The sequence below is a fragment of the Culex pipiens genome, chromosome 2, assembly GCF_016801865.2.
Source record: "Culex pipiens pallens isolate TS chromosome 2, TS_CPP_V2, whole genome shotgun sequence".
In the NCBI taxonomy this organism is placed as follows: domain Eukaryota; kingdom Metazoa; phylum Arthropoda; class Insecta; order Diptera; family Culicidae; genus Culex; species Culex pipiens.
The window spans coordinates 45,397,344-45,416,715 of record NC_068938.1 but is presented as its reverse complement, the minus strand read 5'-3'; the positions used below and the strand labels follow the sequence as shown (position 1 = coordinate 45,416,715).

Genomic DNA, 19,372 nt, shown 5'->3' with positions numbered 1-19,372 from the left:
CCGTCTAAGTCCAAGCGAAACATGCTTGGGGACACCATGGAGATTTTCCATTATCCTCTTAAAAAAGTGGAGCATCAACACTTCCCGTCTTCCAAATCCCTTTCCTTGTCCCTGGTGCGCGGTGGAGACGGAAGCGGCCTGCAATGGATGGCTGTCATCACGGGATTGAAACTCGTCTGTAAAACCTGTATCATTTTCTCAATCAAAACGGTGGCGCCGCGTGGTGGTAGCTGCCCTGTTTATTACACTGTGAAATTATTCATGGCTAATCCAAGGAACCAAAAGGTGACAACAGAAATTTCCGCCCAAAAGGGGTGCTGCAAAAAACTTTTTATTTAAAAAAAAAACCTAACAAATCAGCAACGAATTATAAGTTTGATAGTCGAACTACCCTTAAAAGTTGGTTTTGTTATTTGTTTTTGCAAAACCGCATATTTTTTAACAAAAGTGCCAATAATATTCGTAACTACCTTTTGCCTCTTGGTGGCGCTTTGTGTTAGTATGTGTGTGGTCGATATTTGCGGACGTGCACGCAGAACACAGAACAGTGAGAACTAACGAAAATGCCTCACTTTCTTCTGATACAAGTCGCCATATTGAAATTGCTTGAAGATTCATACCCGTGCTGTCATGGTGGTGAGAATCTGGTTCAGGTGGAATTGGTTCTATTCCCAATTATCGATTCCTAGGCAACTTGGACTTAGACAATCATCACATTATATGGTGAAATCCAGTCTGCAATCCGCGAAAATCACCGTCTCTTAGCGAAGCGAAGCGATTTATGCACATAGGCTAATTGTGAAGTTTATTTATAAAAAAAATATTTTGAAAAACCTTTGGCCTTTTGGTTTTTTGACGTTTTGTCAATTCGAAAACTTGTAAATTCAATCTTATGTCTTTCGACATACATTCGTTTTAGAAAACAAAAATACCATCTTATGAGCCATGGTACCAAGTGATGATAATTAATTAGCTGGAGTTATGATTTTAATATTATTTTTTTTTGCAAAATCTTAAATCATGGTCGAATTAAATTTTGAATTAATTTTTCGATATAATTGAATATGATTTGTCAGAATGTGAAGCGATGTGACCTATCTGAAAAAGTTTAAAGAAGTGTTAATTGTTAATATTTGTTAATGTTGTTATTTTTTTTTTTTTTTTTTTTTTTTCTTTTGTTTTTTTTTTGTTTTTTTTGTGTTTTTTTTTTTTTTTTTTTTTTTTTTTTTTTTTTTTTTTTTTTTTTTTTTTTTTTTTTTTTTTTGGACGATTTTCGATCACCGTTATTTTTTGTGAATCACCGAAAAATATCAATCAAAACCCGTAATCACATAATGTTGTTAATGTTAATATTGGTATTTATACGAAAAACATGTTTTAACATGTCTTGTAATGCAGTAACAAAAAATAGAGTGGCATTTTTGGTGTATCACAGCAAAAATAAATGTTTGACAATTTTTAACCTGCAACCTTGCTGAAAACATAAAATCGACAAGAAATTCTGTACTTATACAGTTTTTTTGTAAAATTGTATGGAGGAAAATTATCTGAGAAAGGTAGTTATGCGTTTGGTCGTATAAAAACATTATTTATTTTCATTATAGCTGTGTTCTTTTCAGTAATTAATTGGTGATTTGCATTTATTTTCCGGTACAAAGCACTTCATTCAATCTTTCTAGTGTTATTAAATGGACCATCTGGAAGAGATAAACTCAACACGTTACATTGCCAACGTCTTCTAAGCTAGAAGTAACCAATCCGCCCAGCATATCACTTACAAGGCCCGTTATTAAATGTTCAACATCAAATTGAAAATCCGTTCCAGCTTGCACGCTGCAACAGATAAGTTCGGTCTTTCAGCAAGGATATCCTGACGATGGCTGACCAGGACATATTTCCACAATTCATCCGGAAAACAATGTGGCGGCATCGTTCTTAAGCCCGGCTAATCATAAGCAGATTAAAGGCACAGACAGAGGGCCCTGGGATGATGACGACGTTGATGGACCACAGCAGATCGGCTCTGAGCTTTGGGCGAATAATCTGTTGAACCAGGAATAGTGGGAGGTGGTCCGTCGGACCGGGTTAGCGGCAGAGATTTAACATGGCGCCTCAACGTTATCGACAGCAAACATTCCGGAGGTTTTTGCGAGTGGGATCAGAAAGTGGTGCGGCCAGGGGCATCCCAGGGGTGGGCGCGTGCCATTTTCAGGAACTCTTCTGGTGAAAACGAAATGAACATTGTCACTGCTGGGTGTTTCTACGGAAATGTAGTTTCAGTCGATTCCAGAGAACGATGTCATGCTAGAAATAGAAATTGCATGTAACATGCAAAAGTGAGCAGTGAACAAGACTTTTGAGTATGTTTTTCGGAATCTAAGCTAATCTAACTCAGACGCAGCCAGTACGATGAAAGCATGCTGGGAGAGCCCAAGAACTTTTCTTGTCATTATTAATAATTGCAGTACATCCGATAATACCCGAAAATGTAAAACAAAAATTCAAGTGGCCAGCCCAACTGCATTGTATTTGCCGCAGAGAGGATTCTGAGAACGGATCACATTTCACATTATCTACTGGGGAGGAAGGATGCGTGGACATTATTAAAAAGATCATTTTTCGAGTAATTTTATAGCATATATTTTTCAGTGAGGTTTCAGTTTTTTTTCTGAGAATATTGAAAGTGTGACACTGTGACACACACACACACTTCGTGATTGGAGTCAATAATTTCCGATAAATTTCCGCTTGAAGTTAATTCAATTACTTTACACGCCGAGATGCAAAACAAGCGTAGCTAATCTACACCAGCATGACACCCCGGTCCGATTGAATTATGATATTTATGTGTGCTTTATGGTTGTGTGTGTGCTATTTAGCACATTTGATTAGCAAAACTAGCCGGCCGCCTGCATTAAATATGGTAATCAAAGGGACGATTTTGATTTGAAATTTGATTATGGGTTGGCTTTGACCGTGGTTAATTAGATTTTGTCACAATTTGTCCGAACCGCATTATTATTCACGGCAGGCAAAGCATGGACCAGTGATGGGATTGAAAGTGGTCAATGCAGCTATTTAACTGAGATGTATTTTAAGGCAGGCAATTTCCAACATTGAATTGTACTAAAACAATAATTAAAACTTATTGATAAACTTCATAAGTCCGAGCCACGTAGCCCAGTGGTAACGCTTCCGCCTCGTAAGCGGTAGATCGGGGTTCAAATCCCGGCTCGGACCAACACAACTGGTGATCTTTTCCCTTCTGGAATCGATTGCTTAGTAAAGGGAAGGTAGTGTATCGTCACAAACTGGACCTTATCACGACACCTTAGGGAGGCGACCTATGGAATGTTAACATTAACCTTAACATGTTAACATTAAGTCGAGAATGAAACTGCCACTGAATCCGCTTTGTAAATGCCGGCCCCGATACTCTTCACGGGTGTTCCCCTCAGGAACTGGGAAAGATTTACTATTTACTTTACTTCATAATGACTTCAAATTTGCAATCGTTAACTCAAATGTTTATTAATAATTACTCAAATATCCCAAAACTGTTAAATTGAATTTCAAAGACAAATTTCCAGTTAAGATCAATCAACGCGATACGAACGGCAAAGTGGCCAGTCAAGCGGAAACCCGGCAAATTAAATGTACATTTGTTCTAACAAAAAACTTCTGCGCACTGATACCACGAACTAATGGCGCTAATAAAAGCAAATGGTGCAAACTTTTCCGTAAAGATAAACCGGTTCACTGCAAGTGTGGGGAGGCGGGAGATACTTGTATTTAAATTAAAATTTTCCCCAAGAAAACTCTCTCCCAAAAACAAAGTTTTAGCGTCTTCCTCCGCAAAAGAATTTCCAACTGATAAAACATATTAAAAGACGTCTGTTACTGGAACGAGCCAACGGAAAGGAACCGCCGCTGACCCGCATGAACCCAACATAAAGCACATACCGGACCATCTGCTGCCGCGCTCCGTTCATTGGAAGTTATGATAACTATGCTGCTGTCTGCTCATGCGCCCAGTCTTCAGCTGATTGTCACCCCAACTCACATGGAACGGAACGTGCGGCTAACTTTTTTCGCCCTGGAACTCATCATCGTTTCATCCCTCGCAGTTGACCACCCTTAATGTCGTTTTGCTGCTCCATCAGGGTTAAGGGCAGCATGAAGGTTAACCCTTGACTCTCTAATGTACAATTTTTTTTTTCGTGTTCAGGAAGTAATTTTGAACAACTTTTATTTATTTACCAAAAAACTTAATATCTCTTGTTTTATGTTTTTTTTTTCGTTGGTTTATGTTTGCTTCAGATAGTATTTGGCATATTTTATCACCTCCGATCATTACTTTTGCCTTTCAGTTCTTTCATATTTTAACAGCCACTTTTTATTTTTTTTCATGTTTTTCACAGTTTCTACTATAGAAAATCATTATTATTGAAATTGAAAAAATGCATAGTGCCATAATCTGAGACCTAACCTGAATTGTGGCATACTTATTTTTGCTCAAAATAGCAAATAGTACTCACTACAAGTTATCGTATCCAATAAAGCAACAAATTACAAATTACAATTACAATTATTTTGATAAAATTGTAATAGTTCCTCTTTCCAATGTTTTTGATAGATCCATTCAAAGTCGAACTATAAATGTGTTTGCAATATTGTTGATGTTATGTTTAGTTTTAAATTATGAAGAACTTTTGAGGAATATTTAAGACCAATAGTTTTTAATAGTTATTACAATAGACATTTTCAAAAGATAAACTAATTTATAAAATTCTTATATTTCATCACTATTTGTCTCTATTAAATAGTTTCCTTAACCATGATTATCAGATTCCTAGCTTTCTTTTCAATTACTCCAAAATCAAACTGACTGATTAATAATATTTTCTTCGTACAATATGTCCACAAATACAGCAACAAATTTTAGTATAAAACAAAACTAAAATAAGAGGTTTTTGAAAGCTATTTAATACCGAATAGCTTCCAAACATTATTTTTTAAATTTATATAGCATATAGCATGAAGTTATGCAACGTTTTCGAAGCAATCAAGTTGCAAAGATTAGTCTGCAAAACAAGGTCTTTAAAAATATCAGTATTTATTGAATATAAGCAGAGATATGATATCAGATATTTGGTCTAATATATGCAGATATAAAATCAAAAGCGACATTCATCAAAATTTCAGGATAAAATTCCCATTTAAATGATTGAATGCTGAAACCATGGCGTATGCGTTAAATTTTTATATATTTTATTATTGTTTTTTAATTGTTGATCAATTAAATTTAATTGTATAAAAACATGATTATTTCTTTAAAATTAAAAAAACACCTTGTATAAAAATAAGTGAATGTAGAAAATAATAATACTTTTTATTCACTAATTTAAAAATGAGATAAAATACCAACTGTGAAGTATTATTTTAAGGTCCTTGAATTTGATTGAGAAGACTGTTTTGAGATCCTTTTTTTACTAGGTTGAAAATAGTAGTTTAAATGATTTTGCAGATATATATTTGTTATTTTTATGAATTTTGTTACAGTAGAGTTCTAGATATTGACACCCCTTCCTTGACTGGTCATAAGGAGAATTATTCGAGCCAAATTGCTCCACTTATCATAATTCAGAAAAAAAGCTACATAAAATTATTTTGCAAAATATAATCAATAATGCTTTTGCTTTATTACCACTCATTCTAATAATCTAAATACATAATCAACATCATTTGAAAAACAATATATGAATACCAACAAATTACCATTTGAATAAGATTTATTATGAACATTTCTGCATTTCCAATGGGGTATGAGTTTATTTTATAAATTTAAGGCAATACAGTCTCGTTATTGTATATTAATAACGAAACTTTAATGTTTAATATAATTTAGTTTTTATCCAAATTGATAATTAAGGGGTTACATACATGTAAATCGGCAAAAATGTAAGAGGTTAGAATGAGCACATAATAATTCTTTTTTTAATCTGTTTTCAGAGCATTACAATTTACATTTTCATCTATTAACAAAAGAATTTTGAAGACATTTGGTTGTACCATTGCCGAGATATAGCTATTTAAAGTTAACAGTTTAAAAAAACGGGTACCACGATATCTCAACACTGCTTCGACAAAATCGGCTCAAAATTTTAGTGAAGACTTGTTAAACCAGTTCCGTGTACATGACGAAGGCTGACTTTCAAAAACTTAATTTTTAAAAGAGATAAAAATATTTTTTGGATTTTCATATAAAAAATCGTCAGTTTTTGATTTTTGTATTTTTTCAAAAGGCAAAATTTAATAATCGGGCTTCGTCATGCACAAGGGATGTGTCTTGAGAATCTTCACCTCAAATTTCAGCCAATTTGGTCCATCCCATCTCGAGATATCGTGGCACCCGTAAAGCAACTCTGTGTTTAGAGGAAAAACGCTCACAAAGTTTGACAGTTCGCTTTGCGCATGGCAAAATTTGAAACTTAAACCGTTTTTAACTCAGTTTAATTATGAAATATCTTCATGAAACTTTCAGTTGTGATTAAATACCGTCTTTTTAGTGGATTTAATAAATTTTCTGTAATATGAAATTTTGTGATTTTCTACATGTATGTAACCCCTTAAGATGTTGAAAAATCGAGGCAAAGTTGTAAATGCCAAACAAGTTCTTTTAAAAGAGGAGTTAGAGCGGATGCATGTCTGATTCTGGTACTACGAAGAACTTCTCAACCAAATTTGACAAAAAATGCGTTTGTGGGCAGTACAAATTGTGTATCACGCAGAAAAAAGAATTATCATTTCGATAAATTTCTGACATCAATTCGATAAATAAAATTATCGGTTGGCAACCAATAATTTATTTTATCAAAATCAATAATTTTTCTTATCAATTTGATAAACTAAATTTATCATTTTGACAAAATATATTATTAACTTGATAAACGTCATTAAAGGAACGTCATTTGCAAAATTTATCAAATCGATAAAAATTTTGATCATTTTGATAAAGGGTTTTATCGAAATAAAAATTATATTCATCATAATTTTTTGGTAGTTTTTTTTTCTTTTTTTATTTCAAATCAAACAAAAACATAACAGATAAACAACTGTTTTTATTCACAAAAATCTGAGATGCTCCATAGGAATTATGTTATACGGATGCTTTCTGGCCGCTGCCGCCGTATCCATAGGAATGTTTTAACTCTTCAAACTACCGGCCCGCCTGGATGGTGGATACATCGCCTCGGAACTCCGCTGGACCAACACCTCCGGTACCGTGTGAGCAGTGTTGACTTGCGTAAGCAACACCGTGCATGCTTCCTTGTCCATATTAAGTTGAAATCCATCCGTAAGCAGTTTGAAGATGTCCAAATACCTGATTCAATACCGGATACAGGGAGTTAGCACAATCAAACGTAAAATTAAAAAACAATACTTACTGACTATTCTCTTCAAGCTGGTCGTCAGTTTTTTGTTGTCATTTCTCCGGTTCCGGGATTCGTCCTGCCGGAAAAGCCGCCGATTCTCCAGTGTGGCTGGGGTGTACTTTAAGTTTGGATGGCGGACTCTGTAGTCATTCCCAGAGGTTTGGGAGATGCCGATTTATACGGGGAACACGCAGCAATAAGGACAGAAGTGGCTGCGGCATTTCCGGCCTCCAGAACTTCTTTTGCACAAGTTAGATGATTTTTATAAACTGCTTCCAGCACTTCGAATAGCTTTTTGGTTCTTTGTTTATGTTTGATTGACAGGAGAAAACGTGTTTGCGAAAAAAAAGTTGAGTGATAATTTTGTTTATCAAAATAATAAAAATTATTATCGTTTTGATGGTTAAAATTTATCAAAACGATAAATCAACGTTATCAAAACAATAACATAAAATTATTGATATTGATAATGTTATTTATCAATTTGATAAGCCTCAATTTTTCTGCGTGTATATTGAAATCAAAACAAATTATGTAGTATCATAATTAACTTGCAGAAATTTGCGAAATAAATATGTATTGAATTTAAAAGAATGTCCATTGGACCAAAATAAGCATAGATTTGAATCCTGAAAAACAAGTAAATTAGGAAAATAAAGTATCAGATAACGTTTAAAAAAAATTACCAAACTGTATAAATCTTTCAACTATTCACGTTAAATCCCAATTTTTTTTTGAAACAAATTTACAAAAAAAACATTTCTCTTCGAATTGAAAAATAAAACTGTCGTTATAATTTTAAAAGAGCGAATTTATTTTTTTGCTCAATTTTATCTGGACAATTTGGCTGGGAAAAAAATTAACTAAATATTAAATTTGATTCATTAACATGTATGATACACAGCTGTCTGAAAAAAATCTTGAATAATTTTTCAAAATCCGATTTTCATGATCGCCAAGGGTTAAGCCACTTCCTTGCATTTGCTTAGGACCCCACTGTATAAAACCCGGGGGGTGCGAAATAACAGCGGCGATAATAATTTCGTCCTCGCTCACTTTTCTTTTATTTGACTCCTTTTTAGTGCCCATTCCCAATGTTGTCCCTTCTTCAGGCTTACTCCTTGTTTGTGGAAAAGGAAAAAGAGGGAGGAAGGTGAGCTGGCTCAGTTTACTGGCCGGCACGCGCCTCAAAACCTTAAGGCATGCCCCGACGGCAGCAGCAGCAGCAGAAGTTGTTAGCTTAAGGTCGTCTGGAAGCATCGAGAAATTAAAAGTGCAACATGGAGTTAAACTTTCTGTCAAGCTGCTGTGAAGCATTCCATGACAGCTGTGGAAGTTTCACTCCATGTTACCGGCTCACATCTCTCTTTTTAATTTCTCGATAGTTTCCTCCGTTTGTATGAGTGTGGGATTTGTGTTTGTGTAAATTGCTTCATTTTCGGAGGAAATTTCTTTTTAACGGATAAAAAAGAGGCATGAAAACTGTGCTTTCTGTAAATTGTTATTGCTTGGAAAATGCAAACGAAAACTAGTTTGAAGTCCATAAAATTTGCATTTGGAGTGAGACAAATAGCTGCATACAAATTTTATGGGCTATTTATCCCAATCAGTTGGCAATCTTTTGGTTGATTTTTGATTGATTGATTTTTACAGATATTTATGTGACAAATCGACATTAAACTAAAACACTCTAGTATGCTGAAACACAAATTAAGGACAAAATGTTTTGCCTTAACTGTGATTATTATGTAAAAGGAAAAAACAGTAATAAAATCAGAATTTACTATTTTCAAATTATTTAGAACTGGCATACACATTGCATTAAACCTAAGCAGAATCCCTCTCCTCTGAGCAGTTTCAACTGTTTTTTAACAGATGTCAGCACTGAAGCGCTTTGTTATACCGAAAACTCGTAGAACAACTTCGCTTTTCGAACTGAAGGTTGACGTCCCAGCTATGCTCATCGAAAAGTGTCCCCTCTTTTCCCGCCAGGTGGACGACGGCGGCGGCATTAAATTCGAATGTGAAACGTGGAGATGAAATCCGGTGCCCGGGTTATCACGTGTTCAAACTCCAGAAAGGACAACTTTCCGTCGCCATCTACGTCCGATTCCTCGATAACCTTGTCGGCGATCTGCTGGCGCTCTTCGGTGGTCAGGTCGTTTACGGTTAGGGCGGTGATTACGCTCAGTAGGTCCGACTGGCCGATGAAGCCGTCCTTGTCGTAGTCTGGAAAAGAAGACTCGTGATGGATTTTCGTGGGGGAAGAAAGGCTTCACAAATAAATCGATGTTTTTTTAAATAATAAAATAACTCAAATATTTTAATGTTAAATCCAACAAAAAAATGTATTTGCTTTACAGATTAAATTTCGATTTGCTAAATGAAAGAAAAGCCCTGAAACATTTGACCTTAAAAAATAAATTAATGTAACAACATTCAAAAATACATAAAAGAGAAAAATATTTACAAACAGATTAAAAGAAAAAAAATGACAATTTCAAAGCAAAATATTACTCGTACTATTAAGATTTTTGAATGCCCAGTTTTCACTTATAAAAAAATCAATAAAAAATATCATGCAAAAATCACAATTTTATCTGGAAACAATTTGTCGATGTCGTGGTATCATAAATCAACATTCAATTAAAATTTTAATTTTGGATTTATTTGTTTTTTACGTGCGCATAGATTTTTAAGCATTTTTGGAAACAAAACATACAAGCAATTTATTTTATCAATTTAGATATGTAGATTTGACTCATTTTAAAATTTTTCAATTATTCGGTAAGGTTTTATCCATAAAGTACGTCTGAAATCAACCGAAATTTATTTTTCAAATCAAAATCAAATTAACAATCGAAATAGTGGTTTATGCAACAAGTTGCAAAAAGAGGATTTTTTCAGCACGAGTCGTACATTTATCCAACGAGGTTCACCGAGTTAGATAAATACGACGAGCAACTTTAGCAACGAGGTCCATACAACGTTGGTACAAATTTTATTTATAGTTTTTGTCTCCCCCCTCTTCAAAGTTGGCCCGAAAAGTCAGGGGGCAAAAAAAAATATTTTTTCAAAAAACTTAAAAATTTCAATGTAAACTTAAGTGCAATCAGCTGAAATCAATATAAAATGCATTCCTTTGCGTTTAGAATCATTTTTGGCATGTTTGGGTTGATTTAAAAATCTTCTGAATTTTTAAAAATTTTCGATGTTTAGTATCGCAAAAAGTTTTTTTTCGCTAAAATTGTTGTTTTCGTCAAATCTTACAATTTTTGAAAACTAATGATTGCAAAACCACTGAACTAGAGTAAAATGCATTTTAAAACATTTTTGCATCCAAATGTTGAGACTATGGCTCGTTATTTAATTTTATATTTTTTTTTTTTTTTCATTTGTTTGTCCACCCCTCGAACCCAGCCAGAGGCGAGGGACAAAAACTTTGGAAAAAATTTGCATCGACCTAATGAACTTTTGGTAAATTTTTCAGATCTTGAATAAACTAATATTAAAATTTTAAAATTTGCTCTAAAATATTAAATGAGTATTATGATTTATTTGTAAAACTATTTTAAAGCCAGCTTTTCTAATAGAGGGGTGGCCTTCTTTCATGAAGCTTAAAAAAAAAATAATTTATTAAATTAAAATATTTTCAAATAAAAATTTGATTAAGCTTTAAGAATGGTTTTAATCACCATTTCGATACATTTCTTCTTTTTTTTCAAAATTTCATATCGCTGGAACCAGAAATTGCACTAACATGCATTGGCTCAAAACATGTATTTTTGAGTCCAATAAAACATATAAAATATAATGCAATTTTTTATGAAAAAAGTTCAGCAATGAAATTGGTATTTCAAAGAGTGTCGATAATTTTTTTTCTGTATAGTCCTAATTATAATCTACAACTTTGCCCAAAGCACCAAATCGATCAGAGATCCCATCTCAAGATATTATCTTATATTCTTCCATCAAAATGAAAAAAAAAATATACAAAGAAAAGTCGATTTTCGGGACCGGCCCGTGGCTTAATGGCTACGGCTCCCGCCTCATAAGCGGAAGGTTCCGGGTTCGATTCCCGACCGGTCTCCTTGAAATTATTCGACTATAATTGAACTTTGAATATGAACTAAAAACGCTTGGAATCAGGTGGGATTCGAACTCACACCTTTGGATTGGTAGTCAGATGCTCTAGCCACTCGGCCACCGAGGGGTTTGACACCCCTAGAGTGAATTAATCCGTAGTGGTGAAATAATGTCACAAGGTCATTTACTATCGAGAAATTAAAAGTGCAACATGGAGTTAAACTTTCTGTCAAGCTTCTGTGAAGTTTACCATGATAGTTGCAAAAGTTTAACTCCATGTTACCGGCTCACATCTCTCTTTTTAATTTCTCGATATAATACAACAATCCATTTCCCAACAATTCCCCTACACACACTACACACCATATTCTATAAATAACTCGAAGTGGTTGGTACGGTATGTCCCCACTTCTTCTTCTTCCCCTGATGATTCCATGAAATGTGGGTTCCGTTCATAGAATCTGTCTCTTGCGGTTAATGCAACGCAGTAGGCCGGGCCGCTTTAGTGAGTGTAATACCACAGACAAACAGACGTGACTCTCCATACAAATTATTTTTGAAATCCATCGTCCTTCATCAAACCACCAAAATCACGGCGACACCAGCGCTGCCTGGTGAGCTTATGCCGAAGCGCAGTCCAAACATACCAATACAAACCCAATACTGTCATGTGTCATGTTAGTGTATGCGTGAGACAATCAAGCCTTAACGATTGTAAACATTAACAGCTGTTTCGAAATAATGTTGTTGTTGCTGATCATCAGTAACAAAATCAAAATAAATAAATCAAGACCGACGGCCGAAAATGACGGTGGGTCGGTTCCACGGTCGGTTCCGTTTCCAATGGCAGAACCTCATGAGGCAAATCATGCGGCAGCACCTGCAGCGATGCAAGACAAACACAATGACAGAGACCACACCACTGGTCCTCCCCGTTGCTTGCATGTTCCGTCTAAGAAACATGAACCATTACACCTGACACCATCATCAACAAGATATCCCGGTCACGAAAACACCAGTAGTGGCCGCCGGAATAGGAAAATCCAATTCAAAACTAACGCGAATTGATCCCCACGATGGGCGTTTGGAAACATCTGCGGGGAACGTGTCCACGGCGCAATTAAGTTGCCAGCCAACAAAACCAAAAGGGCCGAATGAGACGAACAAAATCGCGAAGAGTGGCGCTCACGATCGACGCAACATCGTCAAAATGCCAAAAGGACGACCAGCAGCAGCAATCTGAGCAGCAGTCCACGAAGGATAAGCAGGTTGCTCCGAAAGAGATGACTCCATCACAGGATCCGGCTTTCTCCGCAGCAGCGGGTGCCTTAGCAGCAGCCTCGACTGCCTCACACGTGCTCACGCTCAACTTAAAAACAAAAAACACGCCATCACACACACTGAGAAAAGACGGGCGAGCTGTCACGACAGCAGCGCCATCAGCGCCGGGTGAGTGGATGCCGAAACAAAATTGAATTTGAATTAACCGTTTTTGGAGGACGATGGTTCGGCACTCGAGTGTCCCGTCTGTTTGTCTGTGGTAATACATTTCGGGGGCTCTCGAAAGTACTGCAATCATTAATAATGACAAGAAAGAACTTGAGGCGTAATCTAACCATAAGTTCTTCCCGGATGCTTTCTTCGGACTGGCTGCGCTTGTGTTCGATTAGATTAGATTAGATTAGATACAAAGAAAAGTCGATTTTCGAAATTTCAGAGAACTACCTTAGTGTATTGTTTTCTGTAATTTTTAGAGCTTTTTGAATATTTTTCAAAATATCTTTATTTTTGTCCTCTTAAACACATCGTTAATTTTTTATAAACTAAAAAAACGGACATTTTGTTAGGGATTTCCAACATTATTTAACTTTCATTTTAATAATGTAATCGACTTTTATCATAAACTGAAATCAATCGGAAATTATTTTATCAAAGTGAATATTATCATTTTTTTTTTTTTTTTTTTGAGCACGGTTTATGAACAGTCATGACATGAAAAACATGAAACTGTCGAGTTTTGCTCTATCAAGATATGTGGCCATTTAAAAACGGAGTTTTTTTGAAAAAAATGCCGAAAATCGCAAAACATTTGAAAGAAGGGGTGGTCAAATTTGGTTCAAAATTGGGATTTGATAGTATCAAGAGCTCCACCAAATTTGAGCTTGATCAGAGAAAGCCAATTTCTAGTAGTGTGAAATTTGGCACGGAATGACCCACATAACATAAGCCATTTATGGCTTCTTTTCTGTGCAATGCAATGAATAAGCGATTTGTGAAATCGTAGAAAATGATTTTTTTTTTAAGAAAACAGCATGAGTTTTTTTCTTGGGATATTGTGTAAAAATCTAGAACAAAGAATAAAGAAGAAAGAAATAAATAATTCAGGTGTTCCTTGCCATTTTTAATCTGATTCTAGATTTGATTCCAAAGTTAGAACATAATGAAACGAGAATCAAAGCTATTTTGAAAATAACTGGGAAAAAAATAATTACCGCAAATTTAAATGTAAATCCTACACATAACTCACCATAAATCTTAAACGCGTAAAACACCTTTATATCCCTCGGCGCTTGCTCACTAAACACCGACAGCAGATCCAAAAAGTCCTCAAAGGTTAAATTTCCATCGCCCTGGCGGGAAAACGCCTCGCAAATCCTCCCCTTGAACGGGTTCTCCACCAGCTCGGGCATCTTCTCGATCCTCTCTCGTGGCACCTGTATCGAGGTGGCCTGCCCCTCGGTCATCACCTCCGGCACCAGTTCCGGACTGGTTTCGCGGAACCGCTTGTGCACCCTCAGAATGTCCTTCCTCGTGAAGAACGTACAGTCCTGGTAGTCCTCCAGCTGCTGGTCGGTGAAAGTGACCACCTTGTTGCCCATGGCCAAGTGATGTGAACCTGTTGGCTGCCGGAATCAGACTGCTGGTCCCAAAGGCAACCGGGCCTTCAATTATAAAACACTCCCCCGGGGGAGCAGGAAGCAGGTTGAATTGAGGAGCAACACGCAATAAAAAAAGAGGCAAAGCACCGTCCGTCAGGAATGTGAAGACGATTGCAATCATCCAACGGGGTGATATGATAACGCAGTAGGGTAGGACATCGAAGGAAGGAAGAATGAACCCACCCACGCGGGGAAATTAAAAGCCAGCATGAATATTAGCACTTCTGCCACTGCTGTTGGGTTGACTGATGTTTGCCTGCGGGGCACTCCCATGTGTAAGGATATTCCTATAAGAGTGTGGGGTTGGCGGGAATAAATTTCGCTTTTCCATTATATTAAAGTCGTCCAGTCCAGCTCAACCATGCTCCTCCTTAAATTCGTGAATTATTGTCTTAAGATGTTATTCAAAATTTGTTTGTTATATATTTGATATGTAATAAAAAAAAAAACAAAGGCTGCGGAGTCGGGTCATATTTCAAACGACTCCGACTCCGGCTCCGGTTTTCATCTCCTACAGAATCTGACTCTAAACCGAAAAAAACCCTAGCCGACTTCGACTCCGACACCAACTCATTATTAAAAATATCTTAGAATTAAAATTAATATTTGATTTTGATATCATTGTAACTCACATGTTCAGTTCACATCTACATGAATATGTTTTAAAATAATTGTGTGATTTGCTTCAACGATATCTTGCAACAATATCACAATAGTTTGCCCAAGGATCAACACTTTCAGATTCTTAAGCAGAATGAGTTAACATGTTAACAATGTTTCAAAATTATCTGCTTTTTATTTGAAGTATTTTTGACAATTTAAACTATTATCGCCGTAACAATTTATTTTTTTGTAATTACATTCAAAATATGAATTTTGATTTCCAATAGATGATTAAGCAATAGATTCTTATTATAGTTGAAAATTGGTTATGAATTAGATGGAAGATTTGATGTAGCTAATTCATTTATTTCTGGCAGCTTTAACCTTCTTTGTCAACCGCTTATTTTTTATTTTTTTTAAAATGGCTCTAACACAAGAATTAAAATTAAATTATTTAAAAATTGCTCAACCGATAGCTCTTTTAAATGTTGATCATATAAAAAACAAGAGATAAGCTAGAGGTTTTTATTTTTGTTAAAAGTTTTAAATGTTGATAGTTTAACTTTGTTTTACAAATATGCATTACATGAATTGCAAATTTTATTGATTTTAATAACAGAGCAGACATTTCACAAAAGTTTCATGTTTATACATTAAATCAAGCCATTAGTTTCCCAGTTAGAAAATTAGGACATATTGACGTATTATCCTAAATTTAAACATTAAAGTGACAAAAAAGAAAAAAAAATGACTTGGTTTAAATGTTCAATGAAAAAAAAAGTTTGATGCCAATACAGTTCTAGAGTTATTTTTAAAGGTCCAATAAGGCCGATCAAATATTTTACAAAGATTTTGTCCCTCGACTCTGGCCGGATCAAGGGGGATGCAAAAAAATTAAAAAATATATAATAATTGAAATTACAAGCCAGAATTTCAACCTTTCAATGAAAAAACCTTTGGAAAATGCATTATACAGCCGTACAGTTGATATGCAATCATTAAGCTTAAAAAATGTAAGATTTGACGAAAACAAAAAAATTAGAAAAAAAAAACAATTAGCGGTATTGTACATCGAAAAAACCCAAAAATTTTAAAAAAAAATTTTGAACCACTCCAAACATGCTAAAAATGATTCTAAGCGAAGGGGAAAGCATTTCAAATTGATTTTAGTTAATTGCACTTAAACTTCTAATGTAAATTAGAATTTTTAAGAAATATTTTTTTTAAGCCTCCTGATTTTTCAGGTCGATTTATAAGGAAGGAGCGGGGGAGGAGTAAAATGAATTAATTTAGTTTTCAGATTGTTGCTTGTCAAATTTTATTAAAATTTAAAGATTTTTCGAAAAAAGGCAAAAATCACATTTTTTTTGCAAAAATTACCTTTGAAAAAAGGATCTATTGGAATTCAACTTTTAGCGATGAAAAAAGTCAAATAATAAAATCGTTTTTTTTTTCGAGTTTTGAAAATAACTCCACCCAAGTAACCACCCAGCACTAAAAGAAATCATAAATTGTCTGCTAAACAGCATTGAAAAGCAAATTAGTCATAAAACAGCCAAACTCAATACAAATCAGCTCTAAAACAAATGCTCTAAATGAAGCTGAAATAGAGCTCATTTGATGCTGCCACTTGCAAGTATACTGCATCAGCCATTCCACGTCAAACAGGAAGTCTACAAATCAAAAGTGCTCCGATTTGGCTCAAATTTGGAGTGGGGGTATAATTTGACCCGTATTTTTTTGTTTGGCGATTAGGGTACTCCTATTCGAAATAGGGTGATCCAAAAAATGTAATTTTTCGTCGGTTTTCGCAAAAGGCACGTTTTTCAAAAAATCATATCTCCGGAACGACTGAACCAATTTTAGAGCACCACGTTTCAAAAGAAAGGTTATTAGTGGGGCTTTTAAGGATAAACATGTGGAGGTTCGAATAAGCTATGTGAATATTTGAAAAGGTCCTATGAAAAAATCATTTGCTAATTTGAAGGTCTCGGGATCAAAGAGCTCATATCTGAAAATATGTTTGGCTGATTCCTTGTACTATTTTACATAAAATATCCAAAAATCGCGAATATCCATTAACACGATTCGGAGATATGATTTTTTGAACATAAAAATCGGGTTCTTTCAACGCGCCGCGCGCAAAAACGGGAAAATGACAAAAACGTGTAAAAATCTACTTTTTTCACTAAAACTGCGATAACGTGAAAATTTCAGCGAATTTTTTTTTTTTGAGTTTCTACGCATAATTGTCCCGTGGGTCCACATTAGCCCTATATTTTCCTAATCATCCCAGTTAGCATTTTATTACTGTTATTAGTAATCCTCTTGCTATACAACAGGCAAACAAGACACAATGCTTCGTAAAACTTATGATCCCGCGATAGAAAATTCTTTGTGGGACAATTATGCGTAGAAGTGTAACGATGGGACAAACAGACTTGGTGTTGTTTTTCATGATTTTCCGAACAAAGTACTAGATTTTATGTGTTTTTCTTAAAGTATGCCTTAGAGTAAACTTAAAAATGCTAAAAAGTCAGAATACATGTTTGGGTACTGTGGTGACGAGCCCCTCGGCTCTGAGGTGAGTCACCCTGTGCAGGGGATGTGGTTTGACAGATGAGTGTGGAGCTCAGGAGTGGATACACGTGTTTCGTGGAGTGAAATAAATAACTAGTTGAATATCGAGTAATAGTTAGTGGTTCTTATTATTTACTGATAATCCGGCTCTACCACAGGTACCAAAATTTTCGCAAATGAAAGACGCAACTTTTGGTACCCAAACATGTAAAAACACGAAAATAACATTTTTTGGACCACCCTATTTCGGATAGGAGCACCCTAATCGCCAAACAAAAAAAAACTGGTCTAATTATTTGGGTCAAAGAACCCCCACTCCAAATTTGAGCCAAATCGGAGCTCTTATGAAAAAAAAACGTAAAAGATTGATTTTGAATATTATTTTCAGCTGATTGCACTTTTATTTTTAAGGAAATTCTTAAGCTTTCTGATTTTTCGTACCTTTTTTAATTTAACGACATCAACTATAAAACTTATTTCCAATGGCTTTTTGGGAGATTTAACTAATTAAGCTTTTTTTTTTTATTTAGCTATGACATTGAATACACATTTTGACAGCTGGAACTATTTTACAAATTCTGAAACTATTAAACAAAAACCGTCGTGTTAAAAGAAGGAGAGACAACCTATTGTTTTACACTGTGAGTTTTGCCAAAATGTTAGCCTGAAAATTTGCTAAATAGTTCAAACTTACAAAAGGCTTATTCGCCCTTTTCTCGTGTTCTCGTGAATGGGGATCTCTGGTTCTTGAAGGAGAACATAAATGCAAATTTAAGTTTTTTGTACGATTTGAAAACATATTTTATTTTTATTTGCTTGATTTATTTTCCACAATTTTTATTACCTTTCCATAGATAGACAAAACATTGTGTAGTGTGACAAAAGGTGACGACTATGGACACAATTGTTTACTACGCTTTAACTACTTGATCACATCATTCCGGTACGACACACTTATATTTTGTGTTAGGTAATTTTAACCGTTGTAGAAAAAAGTACAAATTTGATAAATATTTTTTCTTTAACAGCTCACAATTATTGGCCCTTCTACAACCTTGTGCAGCATACGTTACTTCCTCGGTAGTTATTGCAAATTGCATTAATTTTAATATTACTTTTAATATGTCATTTTTAATAAATATTTTGTTGTGTTAGGCTAACGACGATGCTATCTAGAAAGTATGTTGAGCACAATGAGTTAAATCTACTAAAACCTTTACTAAAACTTGACGACGTCTGTCTAAGTGAATACAAAAGTTAAATTTTAAATCTAATTCCCGGAAACTATTTTTTTCTATTGCAATTTTCTGAATACGTATTTTGATCAATGAGAGCTTTCAACAGATATTGATTTAAAAAAAAGTAGTGCTAAAAGGTGAGTGTAAAACTTGGTGACACAAAAGTGTTTTAAATAAAACTGATAAATTCTGTCGACAGGATGCTTTAGCAAACTCTAACCTAAGCTAAGCTAAAAATACACTTAATTCTCATTAGAAAAATGCACGAAACCCCTCAACTTTTAACGCTTAATCTTGGACAGAAACTCGCGATACGCGACGGCGGACTCGCGCAGCTGGCCGAGGTACTTGCGCTGCACGTGCTGGAGCGTTTTCGGGTCCAGGTCGGTGATGGTCACGTTGGTCAGAAACTTGATGCCCTCAATACTGATAATGTGGCGCTGGGCGACCGCCGGAAGGCTAAAAAAAACAAGAGATTTATTCTCTGCGG

General features: G+C 35.1%; 3 protein-coding genes across 4 annotated transcripts in view; 1 reads left to right on the top strand and 2 right to left on the bottom strand.

Moving 5' to 3' along the window:
• Positions 1-19,372, top strand: part of LOC120430668 (trissin receptor-like) — a 429,039-nt gene that overhangs the window by 298,213 nt on the left and 111,454 nt on the right. The gene's annotated exons all lie outside the window — the stretch shown is intronic.
• LOC120416798 (calcium and integrin-binding family member 2) lies at positions 8,907-14,879 on the bottom strand. Its single transcript, XM_039578674.2, has 2 exons — positions 14,050-14,879; positions 8,907-9,665 (listed from the first exon to the last, which is right to left on the bottom strand). The coding sequence occupies exons 1-2, from the start codon at positions 14,399-14,401 to the stop codon at positions 9,448-9,450; spliced, it is 570 nt and encodes a 189-aa protein (XP_039434608.1). The 5' UTR covers positions 14,402-14,879; the 3' UTR covers positions 8,907-9,447.
• The window catches only part of LOC120416772 (inositol-pentakisphosphate 2-kinase), a 321,616-nt gene continuing 320,285 nt past the window's right edge, over positions 18,042-19,372 (bottom strand). For both annotated transcript variants that reach the window (XM_052707998.1, XM_052707999.1), the window contains one exon: positions 18,042-19,341. In XM_052707998.1, coding sequence (XP_052563958.1) covers positions 19,164-19,341 — 178 coding nt within the window. In that variant the 3' untranslated portion in view covers positions 18,042-19,163. The remainder of the gene's footprint in view (positions 19,342-19,372) is intronic.